The sequence below is a fragment of the Halictus rubicundus genome, chromosome 5 (assembly GCF_050948215.1).
Source record: "Halictus rubicundus isolate RS-2024b chromosome 5, iyHalRubi1_principal, whole genome shotgun sequence".
Classification (NCBI taxonomy): domain Eukaryota; kingdom Metazoa; phylum Arthropoda; class Insecta; order Hymenoptera; family Halictidae; genus Halictus; species Halictus rubicundus.
Window position 1 is genome coordinate 8,879,942 of NC_135153.1, and position 20,433 is coordinate 8,900,374.

Below are 20,433 nucleotides of genomic sequence, written 5' to 3' on the forward strand. Positions count from 1 at the left end.
GGAGAAAATGATCGAACGAAGTACGGAAACGGTATCGCGAGTCTCGAGGAACGGTCAACTTTGTCGATCGTGACCGTTGCTCGTTTTCTTCGATGCTACCCAAAGATCTCGGTAAATATCATTTTGATTCGTTGTTCCAAATTCAGGTGATTCTACAATCGCTCACGGACGCGTCTTACTTTCCTAATACGAACGTTTAACTCTCGATCTCGAGTAACACTCTTCGACAACGAATCCCGTCTCAAAGTGTTTTGCATTGCGGACGGTACTCGAACGGTCTTTAGCGCAAAACGCGCAAGCCGATCGGCCAACAACGCAAAGGCGAGATCGTTCGCGCAGCCATATTCATGACATTCAAAATTTCGGATGCGTGCGACCAGGCCGCATCGCCTTTCTCTTCTTCTTCGAACAGTCTGAAATACTTCGGCTACGTTTTCTCCTTATGGTTTAAGCTATCTATACACACATTTTTATACATTATTAGGCATCCGTTTCTTCATTTCAATTATTCGTTCACGCGCTAGGGATCGATCTTTCTTTTCGATTAGTCTTCCGGCAAAGCTTCTCGACCAACGGCACAGTGGCTCGCATCCAGCGATGAGATATTGTAATTTTAGCCTCAGTAAAGTAAAATTCTTGATAAAATGGGGTACCTTGATCATCCTGAAAAATTTTTAAACATTGTTATGATTTGATTTTGAAAAGAGCAAACTCTACGCCTCTTTGTAGCTCCTTCTCCAATATTAGCTGCCATTGTACAATAAAATATTAACAATAACTTATCAAAAACTCGTAGGACGCTCGTCTCGTCTCGAAAGAGATTATTCTATATAGATACGTTACTGTTTTGGGCGCGTATGCGCGAAAAAACTTGGCCTATATCTCATCACTGCTCGCATCCCTAACGTTGAACTAGACTGTGGATCTTTATGCAAAATATTTTCGGTATCGTCTACGCAAGATACCGGAACCGAACAAACATTTCTTTCTTTCTCTAATAATTTGAATAACTCGATGATAATGCACCGATACTTTAAAACCCCCATTTATCTTTCTACTGTCTGGTGTTTCACTTACGCACTATTTTGTCATCATAAATGCATAAAATCTGCAGTCTACGTTGAACGAATAATAACGATAACTTGTTGTTATTAGACCGCGGATGTTTATAGAAATACAGTTTTTAATTTACAGAACTCGCTAGATTTCACGAGATCCTTTGTTTCCGATGGGTCGAGGGTTCTGCGAGTGACATACATACATATGTAAGATCCGCGGTCCGGTTTATCTTATTTGTTTGTCTATCTTTTGCATCGTAGATACTACAACACGGATTTGGCGTCGTTTCGCTGGGAACGTATCCGCGTGATATGGTTCGCTTTTGTATGGTCCGTAAAATTCCGTGTTCGACGCAATAGTTAGTGCGTGATAAGGCCCTAAATAGGCAGGGTGTAAAAGAAAGTGTTTGCCGCCGCTTCGAAAATTCAGGGTCCAAGTTTCTCTCGCACGTCACGCTGCGAGGAAGCTTCGACGCAGAATCTCAGGAGAAATACGTTCGTTTACACTCTGCGTGTCAAAAGATTCGTAAAAACGTTCGGCAGTAGTGACACGATAGACGCGTGCGAATCGTTCGTTTTCGTTCCGTGCATCTCGCTCGACTCGAGACCGCGGCGCGACACCAAATCAATATTAGAATTCAAAACAACTTATTATACTTATGCTGTTTCGTCCCGTCCCGTTTCGTTCGCCGTAATTTCGAGTCGAACAGGAAATACGTACGGGCTGTATTCGACTTAATTTTATCGAATCAACGTCGAGCGTTCGAACCTGCTGATAATACAATTAGTCCTCGCGCGACAAACAGGTCTGTATTGTAGCGTATTGTATATATACAAAATGAATATTCCACGTGGTACGCCCTACCGTGTTAGGTACTATGTATAATAGAATATTTCGGCGAATATGTATCCTCTGGTGCTAACGAGTCCAACCAATGGAACGGAGGACGGTTTTCACATTTCGATGGAAGCGAGTCGATAAAACGATCAGCGTATTTTACTCAGAGAGGAAATGAGAGTGCTCACGCTCGGGGTTTTAGTGTCCCCACTTTTCCTGCATCATCTTTTTTAGCCTGGAACAGAACCTGCATCAACTTTTTAGCCAGGAACAGAACCTGCAACAACTTTTTAGCCTGGACCAGAACCTGCATTATCTTTTAGGCTGGATCAGAGCCTACATAGAAGAGCCTCTTTTAACATAGAAGTAGCATCCACTCTGGCATTATTTGGAATCCGCTGCTAATGATGCAGGTCCTGGTGCAGCACTCTCATTTCCTCTCTGTTTTGCTGTTTGATTCGAATCGTCCGGTCAACGCGAACGCCATTCGCACGTGTCTTCAACGAACGATCATCGCGAAACTATGTACATTGAGACTCGCAGGATCGAGAGGATTGTTTTTTCTGTTTCTCTCGAGTGATTTTTCTACGCATATTCGCTAGAACGAAATTGTACCTGAAGCCAGTACGGTTTTCTGCTTGTTATCGCCTCGTCAAACGAATCGCAGGCTCATACAAAATTGTAAAGTACACGATCTAGAAAATGGAAGGAACTCGAGTACTGTTCCAGAGCGAAGTTCAAGTTCGCCCGAACGAAACACGTGAGCTAACACAATTGATCGCCGGTAAAAAGCGTTCGTGGATAATTTCGAATCGACTCCGTTCGGTAGAGCCGCGCGATTATGTACTACGATTTACAGAAGTCGTAACGGGGATAACGCGAGTTCCGTTTTCGTTTCAGTCCGAAGATTACGAAGATACTTTGCGAATAGGCGCAAGCACACTTTCTACCAACGATCGCCGACACTTCCGCAACGGAATACAATACGTTTGAAAATCGAATTCGGAACCGATTACGTGCCGAAACGAGCGAAAAATCATCTACTCGTACGCGTCGGACACGCGTCGACCGTCTAGCGTCAGATTATACTAGGCAGGTCAGACGCCGAGGGTCTATAAACGCTAGATACAGAAACAGGGTAAACAAATTCTGTCGACAGAATTTGACCCTCGGCGTCTGACCTGCCTAGTACAATTTGACCCTTAATCGCCATGAAATTATGTATAATACATACACAAAGATCGTAGCTGCGCGTGTGCGCGTGGAAACGCAAGGGTGTCGTACACGTAACAAGGTTACATAGAAACGTTCTACCCGAAACTTTTGAACGGCTAACAATTTCGAACTAGAGTTAACGATAGCATACACAGAGTACGGTGTTAGCGTTAGTCCAATTTCTTCGAGTATTCGAAAGTGTATCGCATCGAAGTAAAGATTAGTATATCGCGCGTTAATAAATAATCGATAAAATTGTATACGACGTGCGTGAAAATGCAAAATGTCAAAATTGAAAATACTTTGTACAAGTCGTTCTGTAAAATTGATAAAAACATCGAATCGTTCTGTACACGCGAATGTAGCAAGTATTCAAATGGCGAAAACTCATTGTAATATACAACATCTGAATACCCGAATTAATTGTAACGTGTCGTCAAGTATAATAATTTTTCCCGTTTGTATATACATATGTATAATATATGCATACACGTATATACAATTTCTTAAGTATATTCGAAGCAAATGGAATCAGGCTATTCGTGTTGGAACGAAGAAAAATATATATGAATACATATATCTATTAAAATGGAAAAAGAACAATTTAAGCTAGAGTTTGTTGAGAACGACGAGGAACGCGAATTATTCGCGTCGAGTTTACTGCGTAAAAACGCGTAACTCGATTCGTATACAACATTGTTTTCTCGTTCGAACCTCAGCTTACAACGAGATCAAATATAAAAACAGAAAAACAGAACGTGTCTCACTGTGCGCGAGACGACAATAAATCATTAACACTAGATTGCCGGATGAAAAAGAAGATATCTGGTCAGTTAGTGATTCCCTCTGACAGATTGGTGGTATTGTATGATAATGAGGGTGGTCAGATACCTACCTTCATAATCCTATTAAAAACCAACATATGTTTAAAAGGAAATTAATTAAGTTTTTCTATATATATAGCAATAAAATCGTAAATTAGTCAAATTGATTGTCGCACCGGCAATCTAGTGTTAAAAATATCGATACCATCGTGCCCTCGTAGAGTGTTTCTGTTTGACTATTTGGCGCGTTTCGGTTCTCGTTAGCTCGACGAATTACCGTGCGTCGTGGCGCCTACGCCTTTCCTATCCCCACCAATGTACCAACGACAATATTTCCTCCGTAGCGTCGCGTTTCTATCTTTGTATTCTCGCTGTCTCGTAGCTCGCGATGCAATTAGTCATGACCACATTGGGGACGTTACCAAAGAAAAATGCTGCGACTCGATTCGCGATTCTGTTTTGCTAGCAGTCGATGATTTAGCACATGGTTTCCGAAGCCGGAGCAGGTACGGTACTCAGATTCTTGTCGTTGGGGTCGGTGTTCTCGGATTCGCGAATCGGAGGTCGAGAAAGCGTTTGCTCGATCTCCCTGGTGACGCTGATGGTAGGCGGTGGTCTTCGCGACTCTTCGTCGATGGCGGACGCCCTGCGTAGCTGGTGCCTGTGCTCGTTCGACACGAAGAACGGTGGGCCGCCGCTCGCCTCGTCGGAGGTGTGAAAGGTCTCGTCGTCGTCGCCGATATACCTCCTCTGTATCAGATCCTCCATTTGCTGGTAGTCGCACTCCTCGGCGTCGCGCAGATGCTCGTTCTCGATCTGCCAGGCCATCTCAGTGTTCGACATTTCGGAGTGATGCCTGATTCTGGAGGGCGGCGGAGAGATAGGAGGTGTTCTGGGTGGACTGAGTAGGCCACAGTAGCTCTCCAATTCGTCCGTAATGCTGGTATACTCTGCCCGCATGGCCAACAGAATGGATCTCTGGGTGCTGCCGGACGAGGACACCGACGGGATCATCGCGACCCGCGGTTCCGCCCAAGTGACGCCTCTGGCGACACCGGAAGGAAGGATCATCACGTCGTCTGATTCCGAGCGTGTCCTACTGTTCTGCCTAGTAGGACGTTCGATCGAGTCCTGCCTAACCGGTTCCGAAGCCGGAGCTTCGCTGCTCGCTTCTCTGCTCGGCTCCTTGCTGGTCGCGTCCTTGCTCGTCTCTCTGCTGAGTTCCCTGCTTGTTTGCCTGCTGGGATCCGAGCTAGGCTCTCTGCTGCTTATCTCTCTGCTCTGCTCCCCGCTAGCCTCTCTGCTGTCGGATTGCGACTCTTTCTTCAAACCGTCCCCTCCGCTGTCCCCTTTGCTAACTTCGGTCTCTATGCTGGTGGTGGTCTTGAAGTCGTCCTGAGCCGTGTTGCCGTCCCCGCTCACGGAGGAATCGTTTCTACTGAGATTCTCGCGGGACACGGCCATCTCCGAGTGCTTGAGCAGCTCGTCGTCGATCGGCTGACCGACGCTGAGAAAAGTCCCGTCGGTCAGCGATCGAACCAGCCTCTTGCGTTTCGCGGCTATAGTGGGCAGCTGCGTGTGGGAATCAGTCTCCGAGAGCACCTCCGATCGCTCCGACACTCTACGCTGACGACCTTCCGAGTCGAAGCTGGATATCGTTTCGATGTTGGGCATGTGCGTTGCCATGAACCGATGGATCACTCCGAGATGCGCCAGAGTCTGCTCGTTCAGCTCCTCCAGCTTACGGATACGGAATTCTACAGTCTGCGCGGTCGAATAAAGAGAAAAACGAGCGATTTAGATAGCTTGAAAGTTTGAACAGTTGAAAATTTGAACTCGTTACCTGAAGCGACGCGTTCTGCGTGTGCTCTTTCTTATCGATGTCCTCTATCTTCTGATGCATGTTCTCCACCCTCTCGGTGGTTATCTTGACCCGTTCCTCCGTCGACATTTGTAACTTGAGCTCTTGCTCGCGAAAGTATCCCTCGACGCAGTCCTCTTCGAAATCGTAGAGGCGCTGCATGTCGTCGGCTTCTAGGAACAACTTAAGCCCGTTGTCGTACGTTTCACCCGTACTCGCTTTCCCTTGTGTCACATATCGCAGCAAATATTTCACCAGCAGATATATGTGAGAAACTACAATGAGCGGAGGAGGTAAAACTGGTTTCTGTTCGTACTCCATGACAACAGTAAAACGTTGGAACATCCATACTTGGTGCGCCACCGCGTTTACCTCATTGAAAATATTATTAAAGACCGCGATCAGTAGGTTTATCATCAATATGTTCGCGATTAACAAATAAATTGACATTACAGCAGGCGTGATCCACCGGCCTGGAAGACACGGTATCATTCCCGGCTCGTCTCCGCAGTCTGGATCGATGTTGTCCGCGTACACCTCCCCGTACAACATAAAGTATGGCTCCATGAATATCTGCGCGATAAGAAGTGCGATCGTTAGCGAACAATCAAGTTTCTATTCGGATATTTTCACAGGAAAACGAATTGTACATAGAAAGTACGCACGTCTCGAATGATCTTTAACTTTGGCTCGGCATTGGGGTTCAAAATGGCCTGCCGCGTTACTCCGAAACTCATCAACACGACCAACAATAGCACCACAAAGTATATCATGTTTTTCACCATCTTCCCCATCATGGTGACCAGAGGACCTGCGCGAAAGGGCGAAAGGAAACAATAAAAATATGTATGCGTATGATGCAGTATTTGATCTTTAAGGAGGCACAACCTACCGAAATACTTGTTCACGCCGAGGATGTTCAGTATTCGCAAGTACCAATAAATACAGTCAACGCAGTAGATGACACGGCCGACGTCGAGGGTGGAATGCCTCAAGCGCAAAGCCAGGCCAATCTGAAAGAATATGATGGCAGCTGCGTCGCAAGGGTTCCACATGTTCCACGCCCACACGCTGAATTTATGCGAGAGCGTAGCTGGTTCCGACGTTGCGATCTCGCGTACCTTCTCGCAACCCAGTGTACAAATGTAGGCGATCGCATAAATCTCTGCCAACGACGGCTGGTTCTCCATGTGTATGAGGATCGAGTAGGAGAAAAGCACCAGAAATATAACATACGCTATCTGTGGCAAAGAGAATACACGTTCGGTAGTCGACAACGTTCGTCCGAATTTCATCGTTAGAAAAATGGAACCAACGGTGCTTACAGCATTTGCCCAAAATTTCGTTATGGGGGCAGTATAAAATTCGTACAGCTTCTTCCTTAGTCGCAACGGCCTGCTGTTCTTGATGTCATAATAATCGGAATGAATGCCATAAGCACGATGAATCATCACGTCGTCGTTGTCGGTCAGCACTTTCCCATTTTCTTGGACGATCGTTTCCTTCACCACCGTCGTGGTGTGCTCGTTGCTGATCAATGCCTAAACGAAGAAAGATCATCTTTAATGGTACGCAGGCGAGTCTTGTGCTAGTCGTACGAGATATTCGAACATAGATAACGGAAGATTTACAAGTATCGAAGAGGTATTAATAATTATCTTGACTAATTTTTGGCCATTCTCGGAAACCAATTACATCGAGGACTTCGCCAACAAAAGGAGACCGACCAAAAGAGACAGTATGGTAGTAGTCATAGTAATACATAGTAGGCAAGAAGCAAATAAAGAGGTGAAACAAACATTAGGCTAGAACGTCTCGGAGTACTGTGGACAAAGGTAGGAACAGAGAACCTGGGTACGCGACTTATGTTTGCAATGTAAATGTAATGTCTACGCTAGAAAGCTGTATGCTTTACTGTCCATATTAGAGTTACGCGAGTGAAAAGCTATTGTCGAGAGAGGATGTAATTCTGAACGGGTCACAAATGTACGAGGTGCTATCAAAAAGAAAAAACGGACTCTCTTCATCCAAATGATCACTTCTCTGTGCCCCAAGCTATGTATCTATATGCATGTGCATACACATATGTACAGCAGCCTGCCAAGACTGTTGTTTCTGCGATTTCTCAATGGACCTGAAATTTAATACTGTTAATACCAATACTGCAAAAATCTGTCGAAAAGATACTTGAAATTCTTTTTGATAACACCTCGTGTATATGTATAGATTACCAACGAAAAATGTAGCAATTCCGATATCTACTATCAACTGATAACTGAATCACGACAAAACCGCTAAACAAGTCTAAGGAGTAGGTGACAATCAAAATAGAAAGCGATGAAGGTGCAATTCGTGTTGAGAATCATGGCTGCACAGAATAGACGTATAATACATGATCAGTGCGTTCTAGTGAGTGAGGAAGACGACGATAGGTTGCAAAGAACAGACTGAATTTCCCCTATGTTTTCCATTCGAAAGCAATTGTACTTGAATCGCGGTGGAAAACGTCAGCAAGTCGTGGCTCCATACACAAGAATATGCGAATAAGAGGTAATGTTACATGGTACAAGCAATTAGTATGTATATATGTATGTATGTGTATGTATAATAATTGATCCCCGGGGTACATTGTATGGTTGACTTGACCAAAGTGGATAACGAGGAAGAGTGCTGTGAATTTGAATGTTAATCGGATCGTATGTAGTAAACGTTAACTTGATGGAATAATACCGATGTTCGACATATAATATTAATATAACATTAATATAATACGCAGCGTACAATAACGGTAACTTGTCGACACGCAGCGTTTTCAAGTTATTTATAATATATACAGCACGATATGCGTTTACGATAATAACATTAGGTATCATCCTCACCGGTACAGATTCCGATACTGAATAAACAGAAGTTTTCCTTGTCGATAACTAATAACAAAAGAGAGATAGTTGAAAAGTGCACCGGAAAGTGTGAACTTATTGGTCATAGAGAGTCATTGTGTTTCAGGCCATTATAGATTATACCTTAGCGCCGTGTTGGCTGCTGGATTTGTTGCGTACGCTCAGGCTCCTGCGCTGACGTTTCTAAAAAACAATTCATACGCATACCCACATAGTCTATGAATCACAAAACACATATCAATACTTCTAACATTGATCGATACTCGATACGTTATGTTATACCATTGAACGCTGACCGACCAATAAGCATGTGTAACATCCTTCTTGAACAAACAAACCATCGGAATATAATATACGCATTCGAATAACAAACGATACAAAAACTATACTGGTTGGAATACAACTGCGATGTCTTTTACGCACATACACGGAACAAAAATTACAAACAATCGAATTAACAACACTAAATGACTGACTGACCGACCGATATTTGAAACTCCCGATACGTATCACTGATAGAACCTACATGCGTATACGTTTTCGTGTAAGTAAGTCATCATCACACTACACAGTTCAAAACCAGCAACCATATGTTGTACTCTTTTCTGGCAAATTAAATGTTCTATCCTAATCAACTTCTATCAACGGTTAAAGGTAGTACAAGTACTTTCCATTTTGCCTTGTAACTTTAGAAGCTATTACTAAAAAGAAAAATTAAAGCAATGGTTGTCGGTATGCCTCCAAAATAAATTAATAACGGCAGCGTGAAATGAGCAATGAATTATCGTAGAAGCAATGGCAGGTTGTATTAATTAATATTAATTACTGTAGTATTCTAAGCAGTGTTATAACAATTTGTTTGTGAATCAAGAACTCTGAACAGTCTTTTCTTTCAAAAGTTTTTCATTTCTAGAATCGTTAAAGATCTGTTAATTAGGATCGGTTGGGAATTGCTACCTCGACGTCTGGACCAGTTGGCACACCGTGCTCGGAGTCACTGTCTTCTTTCTCATCCTCGAGAGCAATCAGATGTTCCTCTTGAGTCTGTGGCATCAGTTGCAGTTCCTCGCGACTTTTAAATTCCAGCCGAGTAATATACAAGGGACACACGAGACCCAGAACAACCTGGATTGCAATTAAACCGATCAGTCTCAAAAATCAAATAGTCGAACACCACACCATACCCAGTCCCATGTGCTCGTGTACACACGATACGTATCGTATACCTTCAAATTTGTATTTTTCCTTGTTCGAAGACCGCCCATCCACAGATCAGCCAAAATTATTTGACTACACGGATGCGCCAAGAGCGGTCGATGATTCGCCGTAACTGCAAGGGAGAGACAAGTCTGACCGGACCAGTTTTGCAACTCGGAAGTCAACAACTGTTGCGTTTGGTCATCGTCTTGACGGTAACAATAGTCCAGCAATTCCAAAGCTGTGAATTAGAAACTTATGCTTCATACGTGGTTGATATTTATCCTATAAAATAATGATTGATACCTCGATCGTCCCAGGCACGTATCCCTTACCGATATTTTCAAATTCCTTTCCGCAGCTCCGCAACTCGTCGTAAACCTCTGTCTCGAGATCGTCCTCGGCAGCTTCGTGCGCCATCGCTTTGTATAGTTTCAGGGCTACGAGCGCTTTTGCCAATGCCTCTTCTCCGTGTTGCCACATCAGCAACGCCGTTTGCTGGCGTTTCGTCAGGACCGCCCAAATCAGCAACTCGTTGAAAGGGAAATCGAAAAGTGGAGTATCCGGATTCGCCGGTAAAGTCTCTGCCAGCAGACTTATCGTCGAGGTCTCCTGCTTGTTGCTCGAACCCGAATAGTAACGAGTAGCGGCGCCCCAGGCGCAACTGTTCCGGTGCATGTGCTGCTGATGAGCTCCCGATCTCTTCATCACTCTGGTGTAGATCATCCGGAATCGTCTGCGGGTGTACTGGGAACGGTACGCCCCGCCCATCAATTTGTTGATCACCAGGCCGATGTCGTGGAGAGTGTACATGTAACCGCGAGGAATATTCGGTCTCACGTCGCGGAGTATATAGCCCAGAGTGTTCGTGGGACCTTCTTTCTAAACGAGACAATTGTCCTGATAACTAAAATTGTTCCGCCAACAAAATATCAAAAGTCTTCAAGCTTACAGTATTGTACAGTTCTTCGAGACGAGGTATCGACAAAAATTTCCGCATAGAGACGCCGTTCTCCAGAAGAAGTTTCACGAAATCGATTCGGTCGTGCTGCAAAGCTTGCATCATCGCTTGTTCCAACGCACCCGGCGGCCATTTCTGCCCGTAAATGAATATTTCGCTGCGCGCTATGTCTACCCTATTCCATATCAACGATAAAGACAGTTGTTCCGCTGGAGACAACTGTTTCGACTTGAACAAGGCTGTTAAAATCGTTTGGTCGAGCTCCTGAGGTCGATCCTGCGTTATCCTGAATACTGTTATCTGCGGATAGATCAGTGTATCGAATCACAGTGAAAATCACACACCGATTATCGTATCGAGCGATCGTGTACAGGCTTACCAAGTGTTTCTTACGAGTGCACTGCAGAAGCTCGGAATACAGTTGAGTTGCCTGATCCAAGGAGACTTTAAACGTGCGCTCGATCGTACCCAAAACTTGTTTCCTCATACTCTCTAGTAACCCCTCGCTTTCTCCGCCTTCCGCGTCTCCCTCGGAGGCGTACCTGTGTGTTTTATTTTTCATTACATAGAGCTCCGCGGTTTCTACACGGAATCTACACGACTAATAATAAGTAAACTAAATATTACTTGTGCATAAACGCGATAAGGTCAGCCGCACGACCCGAGCCGTCGCAAACTACTACGGGAACCGGAGGATCGTCCGTGACATACTCTAAAACCGAGCGTATCGTGTTTGTTCCGCCTTCGATGACCAACGCCACGACAGGGATACTGCTGTGCGTATCTGCGACAAAACAGACGTTTCTCGAACCGTTTCTTCGAACGTATGCTAATCGACGGAAATCGAATGCCAACACTCACATGGCTGCAGCTTCAAATTCGAAATATACTTCTCCAATTTCCTGCGTAACACGATTTCCGCACCATATCGACCACTAGTACCGTTGTCCACCAATAAAAAGTACGCGTGTCGATTGTTTAAAACCGCAAGTTTCGACCTAAAAGAATCCATTGTAGCCGATGCAATGAAACGAAAAATACAACAGCATTTACTTTAAATTTATTCTCACCATGGAGATGGGAGACAATCGTATGTGACTTCGCCTCCACGGCTTACGAGTTCGTGGCTTTTTTCTAAAATTCCCCATGGTGCTATACCTATGCTCACAACTCGTCCTTGCCTTTGGGACTTTTCTAAAAGAAGCGCATCGCCCACCTGCGTCGTAACACCTGTGAAATTTTCATTGGGATTCCAATTAGGCGTACCGTCCATATCATTCGAATAACAAGTCGATTTTTTAACTAACCTGTGTTAGTCCCACCGGTGAATATCCATGCACCGGTTGTCTTTGCAGCCTTTAGCAAGCCTTTTCGTAAGACTTTCTTCAAACTAGGTTGGAGATCAAAGTTCGAACGACCACCATGTACTGTGATGAGTAACTTCGGTAGCCCTAAATTCCACTCCCTGCACAGTAGCTGCACTATGGGCTCTGGTCTTGTATCATGGGCTAATCTAACGTACTATGAGATACATATCGGTAAATAATGTTTTACAACACTGAACAAAATGTAACGAATATTGATTTACCTGTGCTTTTGTCGGATGTGGCCCACCTTGAAACTCGATTGTGCCGTATGCATCGGTTGGAACCGGTCGCGTGTTTTTCCCTGGGGACCATTGTTCCCGATCTTTCTCTTTGGTGTTGATGGCGGTGAAGCTTTTGATATCCGCGCCGGTTCCACAGTGGTGTGTATAAGAATGGCCGCAACAACACCTAGAATGATTATATTAACCGTGCGTTAGTGGTGCTACCGTAAACGAGAGATCAAGCATACTTGAGCGCAAGTGAATGCAACGTTGTTTCTTTGGGATTAAAGCCGAACTCTTGTTACACCATAAAACCATATAGGAACTAATAATTTAAGTATAATATTTTCTGCATGCAATTGCAACTCGTCGCAGCTGATCTTTTTCTTCACACAGTAGAATGGCTTGTCGCCGTACAGTAAATATTTAGTACTTTCTTGTTACACAAAGGAATCATTCGAAGAAAATAACGTTGACTTCCATACAGGCAAAACTTGAAGTATATACCTACAAGTATCATTAAATTCATTCAAATAATTTAATCGATACTGTAAAGCATGATACTGCTGCTACCATGATGTTTTCTTCTATCCTTACATATGTATATACATTGTATGTGTCTGTACGAGTCAACGTAATTGCATCGCACGATCGAAAGGAAGATCACTATGACCTCTAAGTGAAAATAGAAAATAAGCGTTTTGTACAACAAAGCAATAAAGAATATTTTAAAGGGAAAAATGAGTAAATGAAACACTTGAAGATATGTACAATGAAAATTCTTCTGAACTATGGGATTTAGGAACGTGTTTTGCACATCTGTTACCAAGAGCACTATGCACGTAAAGTACGTAACAATCTGTTAACTATTTGGACATAGATAAACAAACGCCATCATACCGTACTCTTCCATACATACGATATATTTGCAGAAGCAATATCAATTATTATAGTTTGAAGTATCTAGTTGAAAAGAAAGAAAAGAAAAAAAGGAAAGAAAGGAAACATAATTATAATCGCGGCAGAACGCATAATGAACTCTCACCTGGAAGTGGTGATCACATCATACTCTCCAATCTTATCTCCCTGTACTTGCAAAATCCTATAAATGAAACGAAAGAAAGAAAAGTAAATGAAAAGGAAATGAACACAAGAAAATGTGTTAATGGTGACCTGAAACAATGTATAAATAAACATGTAATAGCGTGTAGGATCGTTGTAATGACGTAAAACAAACACGACGAAACGTTAACCTGGGATATGAAATTATTCGTGTAACTTTGTAACTGTTCTTGTATTGCCTCTGCAAAAATATTCTTCATTCAAAAAGAAAAGGACGCTTCTGTCAATTATTCACCTAACAGAAGAGTAAATAAACAAATACAAATGTTGAACAATGCAACAATGTTATTTCGAGCTGAACATAATACAAGATCGTTACGTGATAATTAAGACGAATCTTGAAGTGTCTGTAACTGAGATTTGAAGTTTTATCCGTAGACCGAGCTTAAGTCTCGATAGCAAATAAATAAATGGATGTGAACTGTACCTGTGCTCGTCCTTAGCAGTCGGTATAAACTTCAAGCATTCTCTTTTGTGAAAGGTTGCTTCTATCCAACTACGTTCGGTTGCCTGTAACGAATAGGTGTTAAATACTTAATGTGGACAGTATATGATTACATTTTCATGTATGAGTTCGACATATAGAAAAAACGGTTGTACGTAGTATTTCGCATTGGATACGATGAAAATGAAATGCAATGTACCTTTGCCTTTTTTCTCTTCATTCTGGGAGTATTGGCTCCACAGATAATACTTCCAATTGCCATTTCTAAATGTATTCACCTTAACATTAACCAATACACTAACTAAAAAAAGAACGTTAAACAAAATAAAATAGAAATCAATAAAAAAATATGTAATAAAGTATCCTACAATAAATAGTATTGTATTGCGCGTTTGATAGTAACATATTATAATTTTAAAGGTGCAATTAATCGTAAAAAATAATTTACCTCGAGTGACATGTGCTCTGAACAGAACAAATCTTTCAACACAAGAAAGGTCATAAAAACTTGGATGCATCAAAGATAAGATAATTGACTCAGATAAGGGAAATACACTTTGATAGTTTTCATTTATTTTTACACGCTACACTTGTAAGAAAAGGCATCAAGCACGCTATTTAAATATTTCTATATAAAATAACATTCTTGTTGTACTTACCCCTCGGCAACTTTTACTTTTGTCTATCATATCTACATAGAACTGCATGAATGATGTTGATTATGTGTTTTGTGCCCGATCAAATAATTAACAAGTATTCCAAATTAGTTTCCGATAAACTCTACCATGAAATGTAAGTATTGGTAGGAATGCGTGAAACTTATCTGAAAAAGATTAACAAGAATCTCAAATGTAAGAACAGATTTGTACCAGACATAGTTGGCTATCAATCGATTAAAATCTATAATTCGATCCTCTAATTATTGCTTATGAATTAATTGTAGATCCTCGATCACAGATTAAAAACGCGATAAAAAGGAAAAAAGGACAACCGTCGATCGGACGACACGTCGAATTAGTTTAAGCTGCTATTAGAGTTCTATGACTTTTGAGAGACGAATCGTTTCTACCTTAAACTGATAGATCAGTTCGCATTCGTGTCTGATAAATCATCCGGAACAAGCGATCGCATCGCTGTCTGAACTGTTATCTTGTCGTTGAGAAGTTCTCGAGGCTTTTCTATATAGAGTCGGTGATATTCAAATTCAAATATACGACATGCGAAATATTCACGATTATGCTTATGCAATGTTTCGACGAACGTCGCGATCCTGACGTTTCGAAAATCGGCGGGAAAAGTGATGATCTGTCATGTGCTCGCGAGTTAACCTGGAAAAGTAATGTCCTCGTCGTTCAATGAAAAATGTTAAACGTTTCGAATCGAGATATGCAACGATGCACGAATAGGCGAACTAAAATATTGAAACCGCTTGGAACGGACACGAAATGCTAACTTGCGCAAATATACATACCTTGAGAAGTACGCGAGAACTTCGGATATTTAAGTGATCGTATTTGTTGCGTTTGAAATAACACGCACACGGAAAAGAAGCACGCTCGTGTCCGTTCGTGATAATCGACGACTCCTACAATCCATAGATTCTGCGGTTACGTTGTGCAATTAACATTACGAGATATTTACACATGATGATCGCATTTTTTCTTAGCTGGACGTCGAGCCGTTTAATCTGAACCAGATCGACGAACATGGAACAGCTTCGACGGAATAAGATCGGAACTGGATAAAAAAAAAATGTGTGCAGAACCGTCTCGCGCCGACAATTTGTTCCATTACCCGCGTATCATCCCTTGGAAATATCGAGCTTGCTCCCCTGCATCGTTACCGACAAACTAGGCCAAGAACAAGGTTAACTTCGGCATTGACTCGAATATATCGGCACAGTAGTGTCAACTGCGATGTCCGAATCGTCGATTCAGAAACCTCGAGATTCCCATCAAAATCGATTCCAGTGAACGTTATTCGAAAAGATCTAAAATATTTTTCAAATATTTTCTCGGATTATTATGTATTTTTCATGTATTATCATGTATTTGCATTTTTAAACGATCAGATTTTAGATTATTCTAATACATGTCTTTCAATCGGGTAAGATTGTCCGAAAAATTTCCAAGAAAATATTTTTACATGTTTCAATAAAAAAATATGTTTCGCAAACTTAATATTTTTTATCTTCTGCATATATAGCCAGGCTTCAGAATTAACTGCTCGATCCGTGGCTTTTTCGAAGGTTACGCCCCCTTGACCCGGCCGCGCGCCTCGCTCCCAATGACGGTCAAAGTTCTCGAGTCACCTCAGGCCCGTAACATATGAGCAGCATATAAATGTCAGCAAAATTTTGACAATAAAACTATTTTCCAAATTTATTTTCTCGAAAGTATCATGCGACGCAGTGAAATAGGCCTACAGGGGATACCACTAACGCAAAAAGAAACGCATTGACAATAGTACCTTATCGCTGATGACGTCGAGAGTTGCCCTAATGAGCCATGGCGCAGTTCACATGGTACGGGCCTGAGATGGTTCGAGAACTAGGACCGTCATGGGGTGCAAGAAGCACGGCCAGGTCAAGGGGGTGTAGCTTTCGAAAATATCTCGGATCGAGCAGTTAATTGCGAAGCCTGATGTATACATAACCAACCACCTGTCTGCACTCGTATGATCTATGTACAATTCTATATACATAGTGACGCATTTGTTCATCGTGACTCCGGAAGTACAAAATTCCGCGAAAATTTGAAAACATGAGAAAGCTTGTTTTTTTAATTCTGGTAATTTTACGTTTGTTCTTTAGTTACCAGTTAACGATTTCGAAGCGGAATCGGAAAAGAAATGCAAAAGGAAAACTAAAAAACAAATCTAGCCTCTGCGAATATATTCAGTTTTACTAGAGTAAAGTAAAATTCTTAGTTTACGACTTACGGTAATTTTAAATCTAAGGTGTATAATTATTACAATAAACCGTACAATACAGAGGAAAATTCGATCTTTTATTCTGGTTTCTCGGGACCCGATACTTTGGACTTGTTAGACGATTCCGATTCCGGTTTGCTTGCCCTGTTCGACCTTAGTACTGCGCCTGGACTAGGATATGGCCTCATCTGATAAAGCGGCCCCGAAGCTGTCGTGTCGGCTCCTGTTTTGGCTTCGTTGTGTCTTGCTAGACCGTCCGACCACTTGCCCCTGGAAGATTATCGAAAATTCCATATGAACCCTTTTCCCTAATATATATATCTGTTTTCTAAATGCAACTCGATTCGATACCGTGGAATATCACTGTAAGATGCTGGATCCATGGGGTCCAGGGTGCGGTCCTTTTTGTCCTTGTTATCGGTCCTTTCCAATCTTTGATTTCTTTTGTTATCGCCTGGTTTGTATTTCGATCTGTTTTCTATTTTCCTGTCCTTCTTAGTCTCCGGTTCGTCCACCTGGATTCAATTTATCATCGAATACAGACATTGTTCGACTCGTCTTATAGTCTATTAAAAAGGATTACTAACTTCTGCTTGTTCCTGATCGCTGCCGCTATCGTCGCTGGACAAATTATCGTCCTGTTCGGCCGCTTTAAGATGCAGTTCCTCCCTCAATTGAGAAGCCGGCTGCGATATCTGACATTTCGGATGACCCGGTGGCAACCAAGCTACTAAATCCGACGACCAATCCCAGTAATAGTGTTGGCCGCTATTAACGAAATGCAAACATTAGCGTAAAAAGATGAGCAAAGGGGTTCACGCGTGTACTGATCGATAATAACCAGCCAGGATCGTAAACCGCTTTCCAAGTCTCCGGCAAAGGATACTTTTGTATGAGCCTCATCTGTTTCTTCAAGTATTTGTCGGAGGGTTGCACATGCCCGAGTCCCCATAAGTCCTTACACTTTTTCGTGCAGTCATGATAAATGTTGTACTTGTTGGGGCAACCGCTGTATCCCTAGAATCAAAATTGCGAGGTTAGGATTATGACTTTATTATTTGTGTTTATTAGGTTAACTTGGTAATGCTTGCCATGAATTTTTGAGAAATGTCGATTTGACTGATGTCATCTTTTGCACTGTCGTAATCTTCAGCAATTACTTCTTCGTGAACTCTTTTTTTAGATTCTTTCTTCGACAATTCTGAAAAGGAATACCGCTGCGATCGAGGTTATGTTTACCATAGATAAACGTAGACAAGGTCTCTTGAAATTGGTGCAAAGCAACGAAAATTATAGCGAATAATAAATTCGACGAAATACACCGTGCGAAGCTTCCAATTGTACATACCGTGTTTCTCTGATCCAGAAATGAGACCTCTTTTCGCGAGTCGTGCGGCTAAAGCAGCTGGAAGCGGCATTCTGCTCTCTATCGATATCGATTTACAATATATGGAATAATTAATATTTCACGCCGCCTTTTCTTTACGCATAATCGCGCGAACACTTTCAAAGAACAATGAGAAAATCATTCGAAAATAATGTGAATAAGAATAAACGCACTGTTTACACCTGAACTCGAATCCTCCGGCGATTGTCAAAAATGGCGCCATACATTAATCGAACTCGAAACGATATTTCAAATATGAATATTCGGATACTTTGTTGCCGAGCTTCCGTTCAACTTGTTTTCTCCTCGCACGAAAAGCAGAGTGAATTAATTATTCGAACAATTACTTATAAATCAATGCTATTAGAGTAACGATTATTGCGTGCATTCTCGTAAAAATGAATCCGTAAAAATGGTGGAAGGGGACAGCCATAGCCGGGCAAATAAAGGAGAGAATGAGAATTTCGAAAACAAAAATTCCATTTGAAGTATCTCGATACTCGAAACATCGAAAAGCGATGTATCCTACGGTCTACGGTCTACGGGAACGCAGGGAGGAATATACGGGGTGATCGAGTTGAATCGGGTGAAATACTCACGTTTCACAGAGGACACCCGGTGACAGTAATCGTTCAGAATATATTTACAAGAGCAGTACAAAGAATAACGCGATATTACACGTACATATTTCGTTACGTACACTAACAAGTAATTGGTAAGCAGGTGAACAGTTTAATTGTTAATCGAGGCACGTGACAATAAGGCATTTCTACAGAGGACAGATACGATCGTATACATATAAGATGCCGATCCTTCGAGACCGCTCTCCCCTTCTGTATTATTCTCGAATCTCGAATCCGAAATGAAATTTGAAAATAAAATTACTCCCGACATTTTGCGCTCTTTTCAATGAATTTGCTCACCAGTGTAGACACACGTACACAGGGTGTCCCATTTATCGCGATCATTTGGAGAACCGGTAAGAAGGAGCTCTTACTACATACACTGTACAGCGTACAATGTATAGGGCGATTAAATGGGACACTCGGTGGAAAAGAATGCTCGAATCGTCAACGATCGATCGCGAAGAATTTTGGTTCCTCTCGATCTTACATGTTTACAATCGTATGAATTACACTTTAGTGGACGTCACAATGAAATTTGTGTTGGTACACGGTGCAAAGATGTGTGTACCGTTTTTTCCTGTGCGTGTTCCATTACACCGATTACAGTATACCACGATTGTTTGTCCTGTTCGACGCGTACGTATGCCTGCGTCCGTGTCTGTGTTTGTGTCTGCGTTTGTGTATTCGTGCATGGACAACACGTGGTAAGAGTTGCGCGACGGAGCCCGCTATTTTTGCTTTTAGCCGAACCGAGAATACCGATACCTCGAACATCGTTTCCGAAAACGCATAAACGGGCTCTGTCGCGCGTCTTCGGATAATTGTACAAGCTCGAACAGTTCGGACAGTTTGGACAGCTTGGATAGTTCGAATACAGTGATTTCTCTGTATATGTCGCCAAGGCCTGGACGATAAACGTCGCGGAATTATCCCCACTACCGCGGGATATATCCCTCGAGGGGCTAAGAAGCTCGAGAGGCCTCGGACGCCGAGGAGTGTAAACATAATACAGTGATTTGTCTATATATGTCGCCAAGGCCTCGACGATAAACGTCGCGGAATTGTCCCCACTACCGAGGGGTATACCCCGCGAGGGGCCAAGAAGCTCGTAAACGTAACACGGCCCGAGCATGTCTCCTACATGATATACGACGTTGGCAAGACCCGTGTTGTTGACATATATCGAGAAGTCACTGTAGTTTGAATAGTTCGGGGAGATCGCGACGGATGTACACATGGTATCGTTTCTCATATCTTCTTTGAGAAAGAATATGCGTGTGTGCGTGTGCGCGTGCGTTTGCGTGTGCGTGTGTGCATGAATGCGTGTTCATTTCACTGCGAAAGAAAGTAGAGTGTGAGAGATGTGGTCCGCGATTAAGAAACAAACGCATTCCAACAGGAAACCCGTTCCGACAATGGAGCCTTTGTTACGCGAAATCAATTTTTTCAGCTCCGGCAAGTAGTTTTCGATATGTATAGA

General features: G+C 42.5%; 2 protein-coding genes and 1 long non-coding RNA gene across 12 annotated transcripts; 1 reads left to right on the forward strand and 2 right to left on the reverse strand.

Annotated features, from left to right (window-relative positions):
* Window positions 1-22: 22 nt before the first annotated feature.
* On the reverse strand, window positions 23-15,992 carry Trpm (transient receptor potential cation channel, subfamily M). Of its 9 annotated transcripts, XM_076788153.1 has the most exons (23): window positions 15,481-15,992; window positions 15,079-15,337; window positions 14,669-14,832; window positions 14,209-14,310; window positions 13,992-14,074; window positions 13,488-13,544; window positions 12,443-12,629; window positions 12,162-12,375; window positions 11,925-12,084; window positions 11,716-11,852; window positions 11,482-11,638; window positions 11,234-11,396; window positions 10,846-11,154; window positions 10,229-10,775; window positions 9,923-10,134; window positions 9,654-9,821; window positions 8,820-8,879; window positions 8,676-8,723; window positions 7,122-7,337; window positions 6,689-7,037; window positions 6,462-6,607; window positions 5,779-6,369; window positions 23-5,699 (listed from the first exon to the last, which is right to left on the reverse strand). In XM_076788153.1, the coding sequence occupies exons 4-23, from the start codon at window positions 14,269-14,271 to the stop codon at window positions 4,413-4,415; spliced, it is 5,154 nt and encodes a 1,717-aa protein (XP_076644268.1). In that variant the 5' UTR covers window positions 14,272-14,310; window positions 14,669-14,832; window positions 15,079-15,337; window positions 15,481-15,992; the 3' UTR covers window positions 23-4,412. The 9 variants fall into 9 exon arrangements, with proteins under 9 accessions (XP_076644268.1, XP_076644270.1, XP_076644271.1 ...); XM_076788155.1 differs by lacking the exon at window positions 15,079-15,337 and having other exon boundaries at window positions 15,804-15,992; XM_076788156.1 differs by lacking the exon at window positions 15,481-15,992 and having other exon boundaries at window positions 14,209-14,273; window positions 15,079-15,179.
* On the forward strand, window positions 15,744-17,008 carry LOC143354249 (uncharacterized). 2 transcript variants are annotated; one of them, XR_013082304.1, is made up of 2 exons: window positions 15,744-15,875; window positions 16,822-17,008. It is a non-coding gene; the product is annotated as an uncharacterized LOC143354249 (long non-coding RNA). The 2 variants fall into 2 exon arrangements; XR_013082303.1 differs by lacking the exon at window positions 15,744-15,875 and adding an exon at window positions 16,057-16,743.
* Pqbp1 (poly-glutamine tract binding protein 1) lies at window positions 16,888-18,682 on the reverse strand. The gene is made up of 6 exons (XM_076788189.1): window positions 18,289-18,682; window positions 18,032-18,141; window positions 17,782-17,957; window positions 17,528-17,708; window positions 17,292-17,455; window positions 16,888-17,210 (listed from the first exon to the last, which is right to left on the reverse strand). Exons 1-6 carry the CDS (start codon window positions 18,356-18,358, stop codon window positions 17,018-17,020), a joined length of 894 nt encoding a protein of 297 aa, XP_076644304.1. The 5' UTR covers window positions 18,359-18,682; the 3' UTR covers window positions 16,888-17,017.
* Window positions 18,683-20,433: the final 1,751 nt, after the last annotated feature.